Source organism: Chiloscyllium punctatum, chromosome 6 (assembly GCF_047496795.1).
Source record: "Chiloscyllium punctatum isolate Juve2018m chromosome 6, sChiPun1.3, whole genome shotgun sequence".
Classification (NCBI taxonomy): domain Eukaryota; kingdom Metazoa; phylum Chordata; class Chondrichthyes; order Orectolobiformes; family Hemiscylliidae; genus Chiloscyllium; species Chiloscyllium punctatum.
In genome coordinates this window covers 46,770,813-46,793,022 of record NC_092744.1, presented here as the reverse complement: position 1 = coordinate 46,793,022, position 22,210 = coordinate 46,770,813, and the positions used below count along the sequence as shown (strand labels likewise).

Below are 22,210 nucleotides of genomic sequence, written 5' to 3'. Positions count from 1 at the left end.
ATCACTTGCTAACAAGTGTGATTGTCAGTCAAGGAAATTCTGTGTCAATGGTCATGGGTCTTTGTGTGACTGATAAGCCCGATCCTGGAGCTGCATCTCCAACCACACATGTGCCAGATGGAATTGGTTTTTGGCCTTGAGATCACTGGTATTCCTTTCTCTGGTTCCTTTTCCATACTTTCTCTTGCCAATAGGTGTTCTCAAAAATTTGTGTCCCTTCATATAGCAGATTCTTCCAAGTCGAATTCTTTTGAACTAGAGTCTCCCAAGCATTGACGTCCACACTCCTTGAGTAAGCTTTCAGTCTTTGAAGCACTTTCTTTATCCTCCTCTCATTCGAATGCCTTCCATGAGCTGGACAAAGAAGATTTACTCTGGTAGTTGAAACTCAAGCAGCCTAAGCTTTTGGATAGCTGTGGAGTTGATTTTGGATGATCTTGGCCTCGATGCTGGTGCTATTGGCTCCTTCAGAGTGATGATGATAGTATGCCTGCCTGCCTTCCCAACTGACATGCAGAATTCCTCTCAAATAGCATTGATGGTACTTCCCCAGGACCATGAAACAGCATCTATATATAGGCCAAGTTTAGGATGCATATGGAAGAGTCCTTATCCACAAGGACCTTGGTGGCATTACTGATGGCACAATCTTTGAAGACTTTCATTCTCAGATATCCATTGGTTATGTTTGTGAATTGGATCAATGTCAGCCTTAGGTGAGAGGTGGCTCACAAGGTAGGGGAAATGTTCTGTGTTTGGGAAGGTTTCTCCATTAAGCTTAATAGAGGGATCGACTGGAACTTGCCCTGGGATGGGTTTATAGAGGACTTGAGTCTTCTTGGATTTGAGACTGAGAACAATTCTTCAGTATGATTCCACAAAGGCATTCAATTAGACTTGGAGATGCATGTCTGAGAGAGCAAAAATGAAATTCCATGAGCTATATTAGTGTGGTTTTCTTTTGGATTTTAACCAGTTGAGGCTGAAAAGTTTTCTGTCCATTCTGTAGACATTATCCATAGCACTGGGAAATTTGTTCTTGACAAGATGAAGAATGGTGGCAATGAAGGTGGAGAAAAGGATGTAGGTGATGACAATTCCCTGCTTGACTCTTGTTTTGACTTTAATATATTCTGTCACATTACAACTGTGGGGTCTGTCACTGACATCTTGTTGTGAAAAAGTCAGAGGATGTTGATGAATTTCACTGAACAGCTCACCTTTGACAGGGTCTTCATAGCAATCAAGAAATAAGAGGTACAGAACAGTGAAAAAAATATATAATATAGATAAATAAAATAATCTGAAGTTGTTGAATTCAATGTTGAGACCGACAGGCTGTAATTGGAAGGTACGCAATCAGGTCCCGGACCTTCCCATGGCTTGCCACTTCAACACACAATCCTGCTCCCATGCCCACATGTCTGTCCTTGGCCTGCTGCAATGTTCCAGTGAAGCTCAACGCAAACTGGAGGAACAGCATCTCATCTTCCGATTAGGCATGTTACAGCCTGCCGGTCTCAACATTGAATTCAACAACTTCAGATAATTTTATTTCATTTATTTTATTTTCAAATTTTTTATTCACTGTTCTGTACCTCTTATTTCTTGATTGTCTCTCTTTCTCTCCCTCCCCACTCTCTCATCACCTTTTTCCTTCCTCTTGCCCCCTTGCTACCCTTCTCCCCTGTTTTCCATTTTGCCTCTGCCTCATCCCTTTCCCCCCCCCCCCCTCCCATCCCCCACATATTTTGTCACACAGCACTGGCTTCAGCCTTGGTCATTCACAGCTCCTAATCTCCCTATAATCTCTCTATGCACTGTCATTATCATCTCTTTATTGCTACCTTTCCTTCTGGAGCCATGACTCACCTTCTCTCAACCTCGTATAAATACCTCCCTATTTCTCCCTTTTTTTTTAGCTTTGACAAAGGATCAGTTAGACTTGAAATGTCAGCTCTTTTCTCTCCTTACAGATGCTGCCAGACCTGCAGAGATTTTCCAGCATTTTCTCTTTTGGTTTCAGATTCCAGCATCCGCAGTACTTTGCTTTTATCTTCATAACACTTCCTGACTGAATGAGTCAAAAGGCATGGTCAGTTCAATGAAGAGCTAAAAATGTGTTGCTGGAAAAGCGCAGCAGGTCAGGCAGCATCCAAGGAGCAGGAGAATCAACGTTTCGGGCATGAGCCCTTCTTCAGGAATCGGGAAGCCCTCCATTTCTGAAGAAGGGCTCATGCCCGAAATGTCGATTCTTCTACTCATTGGATGCTGCCTGACCTGCTGCACTTTTCCAGCAACATATTTTCAGCTCTGATCTCCAGCATCTGCAGTCCTCACCTTCTCCTCAGGTCAATGAAGGCCAAGCAAAATGGTTGGTGTTCTTCCTGGTATTTCTGTTGGAGTCATTGAATAGTCAAAATCATGTCCATATTTCCATGGTTTGGTCGGAAGTCACACTGGCTTTTGGAATGATTTCTTCAGAGACTGGGAGAAAGTGCTTCAGTATATATTCAGGTGATAATCTCCCCAGCAATGTAGAGAGATTCCTCAGTTGTTTCCACAGTTCACTTTGTCTCCTTTCTTGAAGACAGTGGTATTGGCAGCATCCCTGATATTATCAGGGATTTCTTCTTTGTCCTAGATGTTCAGGAACAGTTATTTGAGATAACATGTAAGCTTTGCTTCTCCAAGTTTGAAAATCTCCGCTGGAACCCTGTACACTCCAGTAGATTTACCATTCATCATGTGGTTACTAGTGGTTTCAATTTATGCCACAGTTGACGGTAGTCCAAAATTATCCTGGCTGGGAAGTTGGGGGTCTCCTTAATTTGTCCCCAACTCTGATTTTATCATGGTTTGGGAGTGTTTTGAAATGTTCTCTCCATTGTTGACTGTATTTTCTCTGAATTTCAAAAAGTGTCCATCCTTCTTTCACACTGGTTTGAGGCCAAGGATGTTGGGTCCATATATTATCTTAATAGCAAACCATTAGAAACTTCCAGAGAAAGACAGCAGATCACCAAGGTTCTAGTTAAGTGAAGAATATTCCAATCTGAATATTGGAACCAGAAAGCAAAGACTACTGAACTGGTCTTCCAGCTTTGCTTTACCTCTGCCAATAATCTGTTTTCCCTAGTTATTTGTCTCTGTGTGTATAAAGAGTCATTTATAAGAGGGTTAGATTTTGTTTGTATATGCCAATATTAGCCTCTCTATTTATAATAAATAAGTTCTTGTTTAGGACAGAAACTTAGTCTGTGTTTTCTTTCAGCCTTGGTCTGAAAGTCAGGTAAATTATACTTTTCAAAAAATAACCTTTGGTACGACTCCAGGAAAGCAGGGCTCCATTTACAGTGCTACCCAAGTAGGCCGTAAAAATACAAATTATATCAACAGATTTAGGGATAGCACCGCAAATGTTATTGACGTAGGAGCCCAATTCTCTTCCTATCAACAATAAATTAATTGCTTGTTAATATTTTCCACTGTTGGACATCCTGGTGACACCATCTCCAACCTCTGACCTAACCAGTAAGACCACTGTGTCAAGTTTAATACAAGGCAGTGAGATAGTTCAATGAGTCACTTCTCCAGTAAAATACCCTCAGTGGAGGACGAAGTTAAAAATGGCACAACACCAGGTTATAGTCCAACAGGTTTGTAAAGAACCTGTTCGGCTATAACCTGGTGTTGTCATTTTTAACGTTGTACACCCCAGACCAACCCTGTCACCTCCTAATCATAAATGGAGGACAGTAGCAAAAAAATCAGCTGCAGTTGCGATTGACAGCAAAATAGACCAATCATTCCCCACCTTTGTGGCGGTCCCCGCCTCTCTGGGGTGAGCCCCTCTGATGAATGGCTAATCCGCAGCTGTCCCGTATCTGATTGGTCAATCCACATGTCAATCAGAGGGTGGCGCCGGCTGGCGATCCTGATTGGTTACCGGAGGTGGAGGTGGGTTCGGCCGCGGTGGAGCGGAGCGTTGCTGTGGCGATAATCAGCTTGTTGCTCGATTTTTTACATTTATTGACTTTACAGATATTCCTGTTTTCACATTAATCGCTTTAATCCCTTTGTTCCGATTTATCAGAGAAGGATCGGGAGGACTGCAATGTCTTCGAAGGAAGACAGGGCTAAGGAGATTCTGAAGGGCTTTAAGCTGTATCCTTTACCCGTGTGAAGGTTGGTGTTTTACCCGATTTGTGAGCTGCCTCTCCCCGGGGGTAAGTGCGGCTGTGGGCTCGGGGCCTAGGCCTGCAGGCGTGTGTATATACGGATGTTCAGCTCTGAACTGCCGGCACCAACCGTCCGAGGATAATTTGCAGTGTCCCAGGACGCTGAAGGTGACTCCTCAGGACAGGGCCGAGGTGTCTGCACCCGGGTTAATTCCCCAGTCTCACTCTGTGCTTGCTGCAAAGGACAGCGATTTAACGCAGTGGCAGCGCGCTGGCGCCTTATTCTTAACTGTCAGGGCAAATTATCATCTTTTGAGGCAAAAGAAAATCCAAATCATGATATGGGCACGTTTGGGACAAACAATTGAAAATTTCAGCTCACTTCAAGATTATTGTTTTTGTGCTTTACCCATTGACAATTTGATGAAACGCACAGTTTTTTTTAATTTGGTAAAGTGATGTTTAAATGTTGTCAAGATCGCCCTTGTGTTAGAAGTGACATTTGTGATGAGAAATGATGCAAGTTGCAAGCCGCTTGACATTACATACTAAATCAATGTATGTCACCCCTAACTAATGACAGTTGAACAGGTTTCCTGATGAAGGGCTTTTGCCCGAAACGTCGATTTTCCTTGCTCCTCGGATGCTGCCTGACCTGCTGTGCTTTTCCAGCACCAATCTAGATTCGAATCTGCAGCATTTGCAATACCCACTTTCGCCTAGTTGAATAGGTTTTACTGTGTTAAGGAACAAAATAATGGTATAGGTAGTTTGATTATGATAAGTTTATAAGATATGGCTGCTGAATGGCAGTAGCTAGGTAGCTGTTTCACGAGATAGTACAAACATGATGGGCCAAATGGCATCCTTTTATACTTTTAAATTTCATTGATTTCATTATAATAAGGATTCCTTTTATTCATTGATGTGGATGTTAGTGCTGCTGGCAAGGTCGCTATTTGTTGACTATCCCTAATTACCGTTGAGCTGCTATATGATTTAACGATATTGTGGAATTTGATACATTAATTTTGTTCTCATCAGGTGAGAATAGTTGTGTCCTAATGTTTTTTGATCCCTCAAAAGCTAAATGAGTTCAGTTGCTTGAAACTTATGTATGAAGACATATTGGATGGCCTTGATTTTGTGATTAGCAGTGAGCAAACAGTGTTAGTCTTTCATTATGTTTGGCCACAGATTCTCGAAGGGCTTTTGTACAATTTCTTGCAGTATTTTAAAAAGCCATTTTGGTGCAGTGCCCTCAGCTGAAATTTGGGACATGTCTGAACTGGACAAAGAATGGTGTGTCTAATTAACGAATGGGACTTGTGGATTCTCACTGGAGCATGTATTCTGAATCAGGAAGTGTAGGTTAGAATAGTTAATTAAGTGGTAATTAATGTATAAGGAAAAAGTATGAAATTAAGAGAGATGAGACAAAAAAAGTTTTTTGTTTAAATTCACAACAACAAAATCTAAAAGAATGAGAGCTCCACACACATGGAAGTTAATTTTCAAAGCTAGTTGGTTGTTCGGCAATAATTAAGATGTATTTAAGACATTTAACAAAAAAGACATACTCAAATGGTCAAACTCTTAACTGTATACAATGAGTTCATTGGTTATATAACCTTAATTCTGTGTGTTGCACCATTGAGTCTTTAATGCAATTCATTATTGTAATGAAACCTATAGAGGAACAGGGCAGCTCAGACAACTGATTTTGATTTTTCTGATTTTTACATTTAATTGTGTGTCTGTGAAGTTGCAGTCCAATTTATGCTTCAGTAATGCTGTTGGCATATTTTTACCTCAAGTTCTAGGCTAACGGATGTTTTTTCAGAGGATAGTCTTTTGACAAATTGATTCATTACAGAGCCATCTTTCTTCAGAGTCTTGAATGTGATGCATATCTTTATACGTACTAACAAAAATTGCAAGGGTATGAGGATTAAATAAATAAAAATGTAAGCTATCCGGCCCTTTTGAACGTGCTCCAACATTCAATAAGATCTTAGCTGATCTGATTGTGGCCTCATCTCCACTTGCCTCTCTGCACTCAATAATCCTTCAATCCAAAATTTATCTAACTATATCATGAGTAAGTTTAAAAGACTCAGTTTACAGTACCTTCAAGGGAAAGAGAATTCCACAATCTCAATGATCCTTGGATGCATAAATTCTTCTCATCTCTATCTTAAAAGGAAGACTTTTAAACTATCTTCCATTTTATGAATGATTTTGGTGGAAACCACCTGAGCAAGATCGGTTCGAAATGATCACCATGCATTCTTCTAAACAATGGATTTATGCCTAAAAAACGTACTAATGATTCAGTTAGAATTAGCAAGTTATTTGGCTATGCTAGGTACTGAAAGATGCCCCTCCTAAATACAAGAAGCATGATCCTATATGATAACCAGTATTTAAAATTCTATTCCATTAAGGATTTAGAAGGAGAGAGGATTAGAGAGCATCTTGAGTAATGGAGGATGGGTTTGAGAAATCAGTGAAAAAAGAAACGCTGGAAAACATGAAATGTGAACATAAAAATACAGACCTGTACTACTCCCTTCCTAACAGCACTGTGGCTGTCCTGACACCTAAGGGATTGCAACAGTTCAAGAAGTTAGCTCACCACCCCATCTCAAGGAGAATTGGGGATGAGCAATAAATGCTGGCCTAGCCAGCAGCACCCACATTCCGTGAAGAAATTAAAAAAAAATGTCTGACTGAAATATGTAGTTGAACAAACTATCTGGACACTGCTCCCTTTCTCTTACGCATCAATGTGTTCAGCTAACACTCCAGCATTTCCTATGAAGAGTCACATCAGACTCGAAATGTTAACTGTTACTCTTTCTACAGATGTTGCTCAGACCAGCTGAATTTTTCCAGCATTTCAGTTTTTTATTACTTTGCATTCCAGCTCATTGACTTTGAACCAGAACAAATGGTAGAAGTAAATTCAGTAGTAATTTTGAAAATATAATTGTATAAATACTAGAAGGGAAAAATGTACAAGATAACAACAACTTGCCTTTAAAAGTTCTTCACAGGAGGCTTATCAAACAAAATACAATTTTAAAAAAAGAGATATTTAATAGATGATAATTTCTATCATAGGTATGTTTTAAAGAATATTTTAAAAGAGGTGGACAAGTTTAGGGAGGGAATTTCAGAGCTTATAGCCATGCAACTAATGGCATGGCCATCATTGGTATAGTTAAAATAAAGGATGTTGAAGAAGTCAGAAATAGAGGTGCAGATATTTTGGAACATTGTGAGGCTGTGGGAGATTAGAGATGGTGATCACGTATGACACGGTTCATGAACTGTGGGTGGTACGGTGGCACAGTGGTTAGCACTGCTGCCTCACAGTGCCAGAGACCCGGGTTCATTTCCCGCCTCAGGAGACTGACTGTGTGGAGTTTCCACGTTCTCCCCGTGTCTGCGTGGGTTTCCTCCGGGTGCTCTGGTTTCCTCCCACAGTCCAAAGATGTGCAGGTCAGGTGAATTGGCCATGCTAAATTGCCCGTAGTGTTAGGTAAGGGGTAGATGTAGGGGTATGGGTGGGTTGCGCTTCGGCGGGGCGGTGTGGACTTGTTGGGCCGAAGGGCCTGTTTCCACACTGTAAGTAATCTAATCTAAAAAACAAACAGTCCAGTTTAGCCTCAGATAGTTGCAGGGAAGAAGCATGGAGTTTATGACTCAGGAGTTGACTTTGTGGTACAGGGTGACCAGATGTCTTCATCTTTCCAACCAATATTTCGTAGCAGGTTAAGAGATCGAAGAAAACATAGTCTCAGACAAATTTTGATTGACTTTTTAAAATACATTTCCATCCAGTCTAGATGGCTTTGGAAGCATTAATGTCTTAGAGCAACTTAATCAAAAATGTAGGTGCTGTAACTTTAGGTTGACCTTAAAGTTGCATCTATCTCAAGAGGCATTCTCAAGATGGTTGGAATGTAAAAGCAGCGATGTGCTACTGAGACTTTATAAAGCTCTGGTTAGGCCCCATTTAGAATACTGTGTCGAGTTTTGGGCCCCACACCTCAGGAAGGACCTCACGGATGCTCCCTGGAATGGTAGGCCTAACACCCTTGGATGCTGCCTGACCGGTTATGGTTAATTTGATTTATAATACAGTGGAAAAGAAAGTCTCTATTCATTGGGTATTGATGTGTCTGAGGCTGCAGTAGGGGCAGCAAGCTGTCCCGAAAAGGGAACTCCTGGCATCATCAAGGCAGCAACGGAGCCAGGGATTCCTGATTGCAGTCATGGTAGGCTTGCGGCAGGGACTCCTGATTCCTGGTTCTGGGTGACGTGGAGTGGAGTTGGGGACTCCTGATTGCAGGGTGAGTGTGGTTCAGTATGGGACTCGGCAGCAAGGTGTCCCCAGCAGGAAAGACATGGCGCCTAAAAAGTGGCGACTGCTATGATGATGGGTCCAGTGGAGATGGCAGTGTGGAGATGGAGGAGGAGTGGCAGTGCAGATGTTGTGTTGCTGGTGAGCTGGCTCAGGACTCATGGAGGAGATGGCAGAACAAAGGTGGACTCTGTCAATTTAACTTTTTTCTCTTATTATTCAGCTATTCAAAATGGCACCAGATTGTGGTGATAGTTGAAGCTTTTACTGTACTATTTACTGTGATATTCTCTGTAAAATGCAAGTGACAATAAATCATTCAAATTCATCTCCACACCCATTTAAAATGAGACCTTTGCTTGCCTGAAGGGAAATGAGAGAAGAATCCTACGAAGGAAACACAGAGAATGCTAATGAAATTTAGCAGATCTGGCATTATCTGTGGAGAGAGAAACAGAGTTAATGTTCTTTTTCAGCATTACACCAGACTTGAAGCATTAACTATGTTTCTCTTTGCACAGATGCTACCAGACTTGCTGAGTTTCTCCAGCATTTGGTGTTTGTTTCAGAGTTTCAGCATCTGCAATGTTTCTTTTTATTGAAGAATTAGGTGATTTGGTTTCCTGGAGCAGGATGTTGCTGTTGACATATCTATAAATGTGCCATGAGGTTTCACTGTGGTTTAGATTGCAATAGCATATGTTGCAATCTGAATAAAAGCTCCATTACTTCCTGAAAAGATCTAACAGTCAGTTCTATCAAGTTTAAAACTCAGCAGATATTTTCTGATCTAAAGTGCTTTACCAGAATATTTTGACGCCAGTAATTTAGGCTGACATTGGTAAAATGATGAACATTTCTGAAATTTGTACTTATATGCATTGTGGAGCGAAACACACTGTAGATTGGAACAAAAGCAAAATTACTGTAAAATCCTATCTTCAGTTTCTATGAAAAATTATCAGCAGATTATTGTGATCTCTGCGGAGAGAAACAGGGTTTATGACCCGGAAATTCTGGTCAGGTTGGAAGTTCTATTTCTGTTTGTGATCATCTAAAAACAATGTAGGTATAGTGAAATGATTTCTACTTTGGAAATGCCTGAAAAAGCTTCCAGTCAAAAAAAAACACTGAGGCCTATCCAGGAATTCTCACAACCATCAGGGAAGAGGGTCATCATCCAAACCATGCTCCCTTTTCCAGCAATCAGTGTGCTATGCTCTGTGCTTTAAATGTTCACCAGCACAGCCAGAAACTTTGACAGATACTTTGAAAGAATAAGTGTGAGGGTACGGAGCAGGGGTAAGTGGATGAGTGTCTAGCCCAATTGTTCCAACTTAGTGGGTTGGAGGGGATATGCATTGGATCCATATTGGTTGGGTTCCTGGAGGAGGGTAGTGGTTGTCACGGTGGGGGGTTTTGGAGGTGCTGGAACAAGCTTCATGCCCAGTAGATTGGATTGAATTGGGGAATGTTATATCAGGTCTGCATGTAGTTGGAGGGATTAATTGCTGACCTGCATGATAATCTTAACAGTTATTCAGGAGGCAGATTTTAAATCGTCCGATTTTTGCTTGGCTAACTATTAAGCTTAAATGAGTTGGGACCCTCTGAATTTTCTGACATTAGAGGTTATTATGAGGTGCTGTAGACACTGGAATCACAAAGCAGAATTTTCAGTTTCCCTGGTAATTCCCTTTGCGTTAGCTACGTCTGGTCTTTCACATAGTCCTGAACTGCAACTCTAGACTGTACAGCTGTGGTGACTTTCTGACCATTGGAATATCTAAGTCAAATTGATGACCATAACTGGGAACAGGTAGATGTAATAGGTTTTTGAGTAAGGTGTGATTAGGAAAATAACAAAAGGAAGTTTTATGGTGAGGTGAAAATTGGGAGAATTTGAATGATAGAAATGTTCATAGAATCATAGAATCCCTTATGGTGTGGAAACAGGCCATTTGGCCCAACAAGTCCACACCGACCCTCCGAAAAGTAACCCACCCAGACCCCATTCCTCTACTACTCTGCATTTATCCCTGACTAATGCACCTAGCCTGCACATCCCTGAACAAAATTTAGCACAGCCAATTCACCTAACCTGCACATCTTGGATTGTGGGGGGGAAACCAGAGCACCTGGAGGAAATTCACACAGACACAGGGAGAATGTGCACAATCCACACGGACAGTCGCCCCAGGCTGGAATCCAACTCAGGTCCCAGGTGCTGTGAGGTAGCAGTGCTAGCCACCGTGTCGCCCACTGTTGTCTTCCAGATCCTAAGAGCAGATATGCTACTGACTGAAAAAGAAGAAGTGGAACAAGCAAAGAAAAGTGGAGCAGATATTATATTTTAAAGTTGTTGAACTTTTGCTTAGTCTGGAAGGTTGTAAAGTGCCTAACTGAAAGATGTGTGGCTTTTCCTCCAGCTTTCATTAAGCTTCATTTGAACAGTGCTGTAGGCCTGCTAACCTGCACCACCAACAAAGCAAACTTAAAGCTTGTGGTAGTTTTCAAAAATAGGACCATGCTGAAAATGAAACTCCCTACAGGATTTTGTGTACAACTCCAAGACGGTGTATGAATGGATGAGGATGGAGACAAGCTATGCATTGAAAAGGTGTGGAATAATTATTCCAGTAGACACTAAACAATGTTCTAGATTAGAGTGGTGCTGGAAAAGCACAGCAGTTCAGGCAGCATCCAAGGAGCAGGAAAATCAACATTTCAGACAAAAGCCCTTCATCAGAATCCTGATGAAGGGCTTTTGCCCGAAACGACAATTTTCCTGCTCCTCGGATGTTGCCTAAACTGCTGTGCTTTTCCAGCACCAGTCTAATCTAGAATCTGGTTTCCAGCATCTGCAGTCCTTGTTTTTACCACTGTAAACAATATATCTTATTCATGGGACATACGACAGCAAAATACTGTGAATTTTTAATATTATTTAAATGAGGAAAGACTGTTAAAAAGCTGCAGCACAGAGGGGTCTGGGGATCCTAGTGCATGGATCACAACAAGCTAGCGTCCAGGTTAAATGGGAATGGGGAAGGCAAATGGAATGTTTGCCTTTATTTCAAAGGGAATGGAGTATAAAAATATGGAGTTTTTGCTGAAATTATGTAAGGCAGTAGTCAGAACACACTAGGAATACTGTGAACAATTTTCGTGCCGCCCTGAGGAAAGATATGTTAATGTTTGAACCAGTGTAGAGAAGGTTCACAGGGTTTATCCCGGGTATGAAGGGATTTCTCTTATAACAAGAGGTTAAGCAGATTATTCTTGTACTCATTAGAGTTTAGCAGAATGAGAGGAAACCTTGTTGAGACATAAGATTCTTATGAGGTTGACCTGGTAGCTGTGGAGAGGTTATTTCCTCTTGTGGGAAAGTCTAGAACCATAGACCATAATCATAAGTATTCAAGGGTGAGATAGATTTCTAACTATTCTAATCTAATCACAGGTTATGGGGTTAAGGCAGGAAGGTGAAGTTGAGGATTATCAGATCAGCCATGATCTAATTGAATGGCAGAGCAAACTTACTGGGCTGAATGGTCCACTTCTGCTCCTATGTCTTATGATCTTATGGATCCCATATGATCGATGATATGAAGAGGCGCTTACTAAAAACTAACAAGTACATTGTAGTCAAACCAGGAGGTCTTACATCAAGATTTCAACCTTTGGATATCTGCATCAACAAGCCTTTCAAGGATCATATTTGCACCAAATGAAATAGGTGGATGGTTGATGAAAAACCAAAAGAAGTCATAGAGATATACAGCATGGAAACAGACCCTTCGGTCCAACCCGTCCACGCCGACCAGATATCCCAACCCAATCTAGTCCCACCTGCCAGCACCCGGCCCATATCCCTCCAAATGCTTCCTATTCATATACCCATCCAAATGCCTCTTAAATGTCGCAATTGTACCAGCCTCCACCACATCCTTTGGCAGCTCATTCCATACACGTACCACCCTCTGCGTGAAAAAGTTGCGCCTCAGGTCTCCTTTATATCTTTCCCCTCTCACCCTAAACAAATGCCCTCTAGTTCTGGACTCCCTGACCGCAGAGAAAAGACTTTGTCTATTTATCCTATTCATGCCCCTCAATTTTGTAAACCTCTATAACGTCACCTCTCAGCCTCCGACACTGCAGGGAAAACAGCCCCAGCCTGTTCAGCCTCTCCCTATAGCTCAGATCCTCCAACCCTGGCAACATCTTTGTAAATCTTTTCTGAACCCTTTCAAGTTTCACAACATCTTTCCGATAGGAAGGAGACCAGAATTGCATGCAGTATTCCAATAGTGGCCTAACTAATGTCCTGGACAGCCGCAACATGACCTCCCAACTCCTGTACTCAATACTCTGACCAATAAAGGAAAATGTCGTCCTGCTTAATGTTTGGTATGGTTTCATCATCAAATCATAGGATGCTATTAGTGCCCAGATAGGCATTAGATCAAAAAAATGTGGAGCATACAATTTAGTGGCTGGAAGAATGATTCTGAAACTAAAATGCCAGAGTAGGATGCTTACAGTAATGCCTTAGCTGGGACTTGGAAAGAATTTTAGGAGCTCTTTGCATTCAATATGGAAGCAATGAATTTGATAGGCTTTAAAAACAATTGTTGTGTTTAGGGGTGTCGTTGTAGCATTGAGTTATTCAATAAATAGTGCTACACAAAGTTAAAATGAATCATCAGTTTTTTTTTCACACTTCAAATGTTGACCACCCATTCTGGTCGTTTTATACCCAATAAATCAATCTTGTTTTTATTTTTGTTTTTGCAAAGATCTTTTTAGGGCTTCAAAAGTCAACTCATAACATTTATGGTGGCTGTCCACCAGATCTGTTCAGGTCTGCATTCTTTGGACAAAGGGAGAAGATATGAGGGCTATATCAGAGACATGAGAGTAGTTGTTTTATTTGTGACTAGAACCAGAGCATTGATGATGGAGATGAGAATATAAGTAAGCATGTCAGATGTTGCAGAAATGGTATGGTGAATGGGGTGGGTAGGTTGGTGGGAAGGAGGAAAGTTTGGCTTTTAGTTGTGAGAAAATTGGTGAAATTTAGTTTTTTCAGGGGGAGAGAAAGGGATTCAAATTACATTTGGGTTAAGATTCTCAGTTCTATCAGCATTTAGAAAATCTATGCAACCGTACAGTAGTGTTGACAGGATCTACCAAATCATAGAATAATGTTATAGAATCCCTACAGTGTGCAAACAGGCCATTCAGCTCAACAAGTCCTCACTGACTCTCAAAAGAGCATTCCACCCAGACTCGCCACCTACTCTATCCCAATAACCCTGCATTTCCTATAACTAATTCACCTAACCTACACATCCTTGGCCACTATGAACAATTTAGCGTGGCCAATTTGTACATCTCTATGACTCTATAACTTGCATGTCTTTGGACTTAAGGGAGGAAACCAGAGCACCCGGAAGAAACCTACACTGACACAGGGAGAATGTGCCAACTTCACAGAAACAGCCACCCAAGGCTGGTGCTGTGAGGTAGAACTGCTAACCACTGAGCCACCACGCTGCCCCTTTTTGAGTGTGGTAAGGGAAACGTGACCATCAATATGTAGCACCACTAAGATAGGGATTGGAGCTGAATGTATGAAAAGGAGCTCTCAGGATCTCTGCGTTTGGGGACTACCAAATGTGGATTAAGTACTTAAAGTGTTTCGGGTGAGGCAATCCAGTGACTTGAGTAATGCCCTAGAACACAGATTTGAATCTCGCTACAGAAGGTGGTGGAATTTGAATCAAAAATATATCAGGAATTAAAAATCTAGTGCTGACCATGAAGTCATTGTTGATTATCCATCTGGTTCGCTAATGTCCTTTTGAGACATATCAGCTTTTGTTCCTTGGTTTTGCCAGACCTGCAGTAATGTAATTGACTCTGATGTCACTCTCTAAACCCGTGAACCTGCAACGTCCTCCTTACTAATCTTTGGGACTTAGTCCAAAGTTGGGAGAGCTGACTTAATAACCTAGTCAAGCAACAGCCAGACACCGTAATACTCATGAATCATATTTTACAGAAAATGTTGCAGACATCACTTCTTCATTCCTGTCTCACTGGCAAGACAAACCCAGTAGAAATGGTGGCTCAGTGTTATACAATTGGAAGCGAGTTGCTCTGGGAGTCCTTTATATTGATAGTGGAATCAGTGTATCCTGGAAGTGTCATGGAATTAGGTCAAACATGGGAAGGGAACTCTTACTAATTAACATATATCACAACTTAAGGATGATGAATCAGTACTCCTCCATGTTGAAGGAATCGCAGAGTGGCAAGAATGCAGAATGTACTCTGGGTAGGGGACTTTGATGTCTATCGTCAAGAATGGCTCAGCAATACCATTACTGACCAAACTAGTCCCCATTGCTAAAAACCATTGCTGCTCGAATGGGTCTGGGGCAGGTGGTGGGAGGACCAATAAGAGAGAAAAGCATACTTGACCTCCTCACTAATTTTGGATTAGTGGTGCTGGAAGAGCACAGCAGTTCAGGCAGCATCCAAGGAGCAGCGAAATCAATGTTTCGTGCAAAAGCCCTTAATGAAGGACTTTTGCCTGAAATGTCGATTTCGCTGCTCCTTGGATGCTGCCTGAACTGCTGTGCTCTTCCAGCACCACTAATCCAGAATCTGGTTTCCAGCATCTGCAGTCATTGTTTTTACCTCCTCACTAATTTGCCTTTTGCAGACACATCTGTTCATGACAGTATCAATAAGAATGACCACTGCATAGTACTTGTGAAGATGAAATAATCTTCAAATTAAAAACACCCTCCATTGTGTTAGGTGGTACTACCACTGTACTAAATTGAATAGATTTCAAACAGATCTGGCAGCTCAAGATCGGGCAGCCGTGAGGTGCTTAATGCCATCAGTAGCAGAAGATTTGTATTTTAACACAATCTGCAACCTTATGTCCCATGTGCCCCCAACTCTACTATTATCATCAAACCAGAGGATCATCCCTGGTTACAGTGGCTAGCACTGCTGCCTCACAGCGCCGGAGACCCGGGTTCAATTCCCGCCTCAGGCGACTGACTGTGTGGAGTTTGCACATTCTCCCCGTGTCTGCGTGGGTTTCCTCCGGGTGCTCCGGTTTCCTCCCACAGTCCAAAAATGTGCAGGTCAGGTGAATTGGCTATGCTAAATTGCCCGTAGTGTTAGGTAAGGGGTAGATGTAGATGTAGGGGTATGGGTGGGTTACGCTTCGGCGGGGCGGTGTGGACTTGTTGGGCCGAAGGGCCTGTTTCCACACTGTAAGTAATCTAATCTAATCTAAATGAAGAGTGTAGGAGGGCATGTTAGGTGCAGCCTAGGCGTACCTATAAATGAGTTGATAACTGGTGAAGCTATAACACAGGACTAATTGTGTGCCAGATAAAACAAGCAGTAAGGGGCAAACAGAACGAGGTGGTTCCACAACTAATGAATCAAATCCCAGTTGTGAATCAGGGTGGCCAAATTAAGGAACTTAATGGAGCAGGAGATTGTACAAATTTCATCCTGGAACTTCCTCCCTAACAGCATTGTGGGTGTACCTGCACCAAATATACTGCAGCTAATCTAGCTTTTGACCCAGTGTTACATTGTTACTTTTTTGAGAACACTTGGTGCTATCGCATATTCCTTCTATCTTCTAACTCTTAAAGATACAGTACACCCACATCTTAATAACACTAGCCTAAGGCAATAAATGCTTGCCCAACTGGTCAAACCCACATCCTCTGAATGAATGATTTGGAGATGCTGGTGTTGGACTGGGGTGTACAAAGTTAAAAATCACATAACACCAGGTTATAATCCAACAGGTTTAATTGGAAGCACACTAGCTTTCGGAGCGTCGCTCCTTCATCAGGTGGTAGTGATGAAGGAGCGACGCTCTGAAAGCTAGCGTGCTTCCTATGAATGAATGAATTTTAAATATATAATACCTGAGCATTATGCTCAAAAGAGGTTTGAGAAGTTCAGAATAGGTCATTGGTGTGCCTGCAGCATCTCAGAAGCAAAATCACATTAACAATTGGGTCACCTGCAAATACTTGTGCAGTAGATTAGCATAAGGGTAGAAAAATGTTGGTGAATACAGCATTAATTTCAACATTTTAGTGGAATGTGTGTTATATTGACAAACATGACCAGAAAGTGTCTCATGAAGAATATGCACAATCCTGTATACATGTTACTTGAACTCCAGATGCCTGACAGTTTAGGTTTTACAGGAATGTTAAATGGATGATTTCTGGGAAGTTGATGATCTGTGTATTAATAGGAGGCAGAAGTTAATTGGAAGTTCCCTGTTTGGATGAGATTAACAGCCCCAATCAGGGAGTCCTGGCTGACAGATGTAAACAGGAGTTCTGCTCGCTCTAGGATCTGGCTCTGAGCTAGCTTGGTCAATGTCATGTATTACGCAACTATAAGAAAAGGGCGGCTTGGTGATGGGATACCAGCCTTCTTGGAGCTAGTTCAGTGACGACAAGAGAAAACACATCCCTGAAGAGATTCACTCACAACAGTCGTCTTTGAGGTTGATGTAAGCATTTCTGGCATCATTCTGCAATTTGCTAAGCTTGACTTGTTTGATCCTGCTGTCGAAGATTGGGCCCAGTATGTGGAAAGAATGCATTATTTTTCTGGGCAATTGACATTGGGGCAGACAAAAAACAATGAGGAATTCTCCTGACAGCTTGTGGACCCACAGCTTTTTTGTATATTAGGGATCAAACTTTTCTGGAGGAGCCAGATACTAAAATCTTTCAATAATAGACAGATTTAGCTAAGGAATTATACAACCCAAGCCTTCTGTAATTCTGAAATACTATCGGTTTTTCTCAGAGTTCGAGAATCAAGGGAATCAGTGTTGGGAATTTTGACGAGGTTAAGAAGACTGGCAGAGGCATGTGATTTTGGCTTAACCCTAAGGGAGATGCTGAGAGACCGTTGTTAAGTGGGATTTATGATGTAACGATGCAAAAGCACTTACTAGCTGAAGTCTAATTAGACTTCAAACAGGTACTACAACTGCCTTCCTCATTAGAAAATGACGCAAGTAGAGCTTATGAATTACAGAAGTGGGTACCCTAGTCAGTCTGACTGAGCTTGGGAGGCAACACTTGAGTGAAGCCAATTGGATAGCCTCACTCAGGACAAATTGCAAACAGAGGGACTCTGGATCTGCCCACAATAAAACCCCCAAACCAAAGACAAGCCTCGGTGTAATGGTTAAAACTTTCTTGAAGATCCAGTCTGGCAGGCTTTTGTAGTTGCTGCTAAAATGTGGACTCGAGGCAGCAAAAGAGACCCATTAGGCCTCAATTGAATAAGGGAACTCATAGGCCAGAATTGAAGAGAGTGCACACCTTGGAACGTCCATCCATAGCTGGTTTGGAATAGTTAAATTGCTTAGCAACATGCAAATCAGAACCAATCAAAATATACGTTTGGTTAAATGGTCACTCAGTTTGAATGGAGATTAGTACTGGTGTGGTTGTAGCAGTGATTGCAGAATCAGTCTTTGCCAAAATTCACTCTAGACTCCAACCCTTAAGACTTTGGCCAACCTGAGAACCTATCTGGGGAACCCCTACAGATTAAGGGTAAAGCTTTGGTTCCAGTCTCTTATGACAAACACCTGGTTCAGTTACTACTGATTATAGTAATAGTCTGGGACCCAAGCTTGATGGGGTGAAATTGGTTGAAAAAGATTCAACTTCAACATTTTTTTGATTAGAAAATGGCTGTCTGAGTGAAGTCCTAATTAAATATCTAGATGTTTTTCAGGAAGGTCTAGGGACTATCAAAGGGACCAAGACCACCTTACATGTTGATTAGAAAGCAATTCCCTTATTCTGTAAAGCCTGCCTGTTGCCATTTGCCTTACATGCAAAAGAAGAGGCAGAAATCTGAAGGTTGGAAAACAAAGGAATCATCAGATCAGTCCACTTTGTGGAATGGGCAGCACCAGTTGTAGCAATTGGGAAGCCCGATGGGTTGGTTTGTCTTTTGTGGGGATTTCAATCAAATGCTTGAAAGACACTTTTCGCAGTTGGATTAGTACCCAGACTCTCATGGAAACAGCTTATATATGCAAGACTGGCAGGGGGGAGCTGTCCTTTATGAAGCTGGACATGAGCCATGTGTACCTGCAGTTGCATTGAAATGAGGATTCCCAGAAGTATGCTGCAACTAATACCCATAGGGTTTGTACCAGTATATGTGACTGCCTTTTGGGGGAATCATCAGCCTGTGCTATTTTCCAGCGGGATGATAGAAATCATTTTACAGGGTCTAACCTAGGTCGCTATTTATCTGGATGATCTGCTAATAAGTGGAAAGACAACTCCAATAAAGAGCACTTGGACATAGTGCTTATAGATTTCTCCAAGGCAGGTGTATGCCTTGCGGAAAAATGTGACCTACTTGGGCTACAGAGTCGAGAAGACTTGAGTTACACCTGTTGGATGATAAAGTGAGGATAATCAAAGGTGCCCCAGCTCCAACATCTGTACCAGAGCTTAGGTCTTTCCCTGGGTTGGTGAGTTATTACGGAAAATTTGCATGTAAATTGATCCCATCCTGGCATCCCCACACCTGCTATGTAGCTTTGAGGGAAGGGAAGAAGTATGTATTGTTGTCTAAGGTGTTGGTACTTTGCGATCCCAAGTGTGACTCAGTGGAGAGGCACACCCGATAGCTTATGCTTCCCAGACTTTGGCTGATGCCAGATGAAAATACACTCAGATTATATCTGGTCAGTATGGACGGGTTGGACCAAGGGGTGTTTCCATGCTGTACCTCTCTATGACTGTATAAAGAAGGAAAGTTTAGCAGTCATCTTTCTTTTTAATCATCATGGACATAAATTTGTGATAGTAACAGACCACAAATCCTTGTGAGGTCTACTCAAAGAGGACAGGCCTGTGCTGCCCACAGCTTCAGGTCAAATTCAGCAGTAGAATCTTATTCTAAGTGTGTACGACTACAAGATGAAATACCATCTGGGAGGCCAAGTAGCAAAAGCAGATGCTGGTGGTGCTGCCATTAGAAGAGTCTGTTCTGATTTTAAGCTTTCTAGACACCCTTCTGGTCACTGCTGACAATATTGAACCGTGGACACAATAAGATCCCATCCTGGCAAAACTAAAACAGCTGTGGTGATGAGGGAAAGAAAAAGACAATCACAACCAGAATTGAAACCTTTCTGGACCCAGCAACATGAGATCACTATAGAAGACAGCATATTACTATGGGGAGCAAGAATGATTGCACCAAGCAAAGCTCGCTGCCAGATACTGGCCGAACCCTTCCAGGGACCTCCAGTGGTTTCCAAAATGAAAATGTTATGTCTAGTGGCCAGGATTATATCCAGACATAGCTGTGTTGGTGGGGCATCACCCAGAGTGTCAACATAAATTACGGCCAGCAACTCCCCTACATTCATGGGAATGGCTGGGTAAAACCTACTTTCGGTTACACGTCAACTATGCCAGGCCTACAACTTCTCAAATGGGGCAGGAGCAAAATATACCCAGTCCCTCAGAACACCCAGCAAGGCTTTCAGAGGCCATGGGTTCTTCCCTGCCACCTCGTGTCAAAGAAACCTCTGAGGATGAGATGGACATGGTGGATGTCACAGCTTCAGTGCTTCTTCTGAAATGCTTTGGATGCAAGAGGTGATCTTTGGTCTAGTCCATGCCAGTATCCAAGGCAGAGTCAGAGGGCCCACATCTAGTGTGAAAGCCCCCCCCCCCCCCCCAACCCGGAAGAAGCTATAGGAAAAAGAACAGTCCAGTGTCCCTTAGAGGGAAGGGATGTACTGATTAGAATGAGGTCAGCCAGGTGGATCTCACTGAATATGAGTTCCCTGATTCGGGCTGTTAATCTGGCTGACAGATACATACAGGAGTGTTAGAGGTCCTGCTCACTCTAGGATTCAGCTTTGAGCGAGTTGCGTCAGTATAATGTTTTAGGCACCTATAAATAAAGGGTGACTTGGTGCCAGGATACTGCCCTTGTGGACTTATTTCAAATCCTTTTAAGAAGTTTGTAGTTTCAACTGCATCACTTTCATTTCTTCTAAATTTTGGGAATATAACCAGAATTGTTGTAGGGCAATTCTCTTATCATAGGCAATAGTCTAGTGAACACGAAAGCAAAATACTGGAAATGCATTTAAAAAAAAGAAAAGGCTGTAAATAATCAGCACTCCTGTAGTAACAGGAGAAGGAAACCAGCCAGGATTTTATAGGGCTCTTGGGGGCATGCTCTGAGGTCAGTAGAGCGTACATAGAACAGTTCAGCACAGTACAGGCCCTTCGGCCCACGATATTGTGCCTAGCGTTTATCTTAATCTAAGATCAACATAATCTACACACCCCTCAATTTATTGTCGTCCATGTGCTTGTCCAGCAGTTGCTTAATTGTCCCTAATGTCTCTGACTCTGCTACTGCTGCTGGCAGTGCATTCCACGCACTCACCACTCTTTGCATAAAGAACCTACCTCTGACATCTCCCCTATACCTTCCTCCAATAACCTTAAAATTATGACAGCCATTTCTGCCCTGGGGAAAAGTCTCTGGCTACCTACTCTATCAATGCCTCTCAATATCTTGTACACCTCTATCAAGTCACCTCTCTTCCTCCTCCTCTCTGGTGTGAAAAGCCCAGCTTACCCAACCTCTCTTCATAAGACAAGCCCTCCAATCCAGACAGCACCATGGTAAATCTACTCTGCATCCTGTCTAAAGCATCTACAATCTTCCTATAATGAGGTGACCAGAACTGGATACAATATTCTTAAGTATGGTCTAACCAGGGTTATGTAGAGCTACAGCAAAACCTTGTGGTTCTTAAACTCAAACCCCCGTTAATGAAAACCAAAACACCATACATCTCCTTAACAACCCTCTCAACTTGGGTGATAACTTTGAGGGATCTATTTACATGGACCCCAAGCTCCCATTTTCCTCCACACTTCCAAGAATCCTGTCTTTAACCCTGTATTTGGCATTCAAATTTGACCTTCCAGAATGAATCACTTCACATTTATCCAGGTTGAATTCCATCTGCCACTTCTCAGCTTAGCTCTGCATCCTCTCAATGTCTTGTTGTAGCCTGTAACAACCCTCGACATTATCTACAACACCACCGACCCTTGTGTCATCGGCAAACGTACTCAACCACCCTTCCACTTCTTTATTCAAGTCATTTATAAAAACTACAAAAAGCAGAGGCCCAAGCCGAAACTTGCATTGGATAGTATGAGACCCATAGGTGGCCAAATAAGGACTGTTGGAGTTCCTCACACCCCTGCTGCTGGTATACAAGTATATTCATCAGATTCGGAGGCCACTAACAATACTTTGATGGTTTTCCTGTGGGCTTGGTAAAGGGCCCTTTCAAGCAGACACCATGTGGCACATGGATGACCCTGTCCTGCTGAAACATGTCCACTTATCAGGTTGTGCTTGATTGGCCCTGGAAATTCCAATCTGGCATATCTGGGGGCTCTTCCATTATGTTTGACCTGATTAAACACCTCCCACCTATTCCCCTGCCTGCAAAATGCTAATTTTGTAGAAATGTATTAGGTCCTGAGCAGTGGCCAGTCAC

General features: G+C 42.2%; 1 protein-coding gene across 2 annotated transcripts in view; it reads left to right on the top strand.

Annotated features, from left to right (window-relative positions):
• The first annotated feature begins 3,955 nt into the window (after nucleotides 1–3,955).
• pde6d (phosphodiesterase 6D, cGMP-specific, rod, delta) overlaps nucleotides 3,956–22,210 on the top strand; it is a 76,074-nt gene continuing 57,819 nt past the window's right edge. For both annotated transcript variants that reach the window (XR_011960897.1, XM_072572564.1), the window contains exon 1: nucleotides 3,956–4,167. Coding sequence is in view for 1 of the 2 variants with exons in the window: in XM_072572564.1 (XP_072428665.1) it covers nucleotides 4,118–4,167 (50 nt within the window). In the remaining variant the exon portion in view is untranslated. The remainder of the gene's footprint in view (nucleotides 4,168–22,210) is intronic.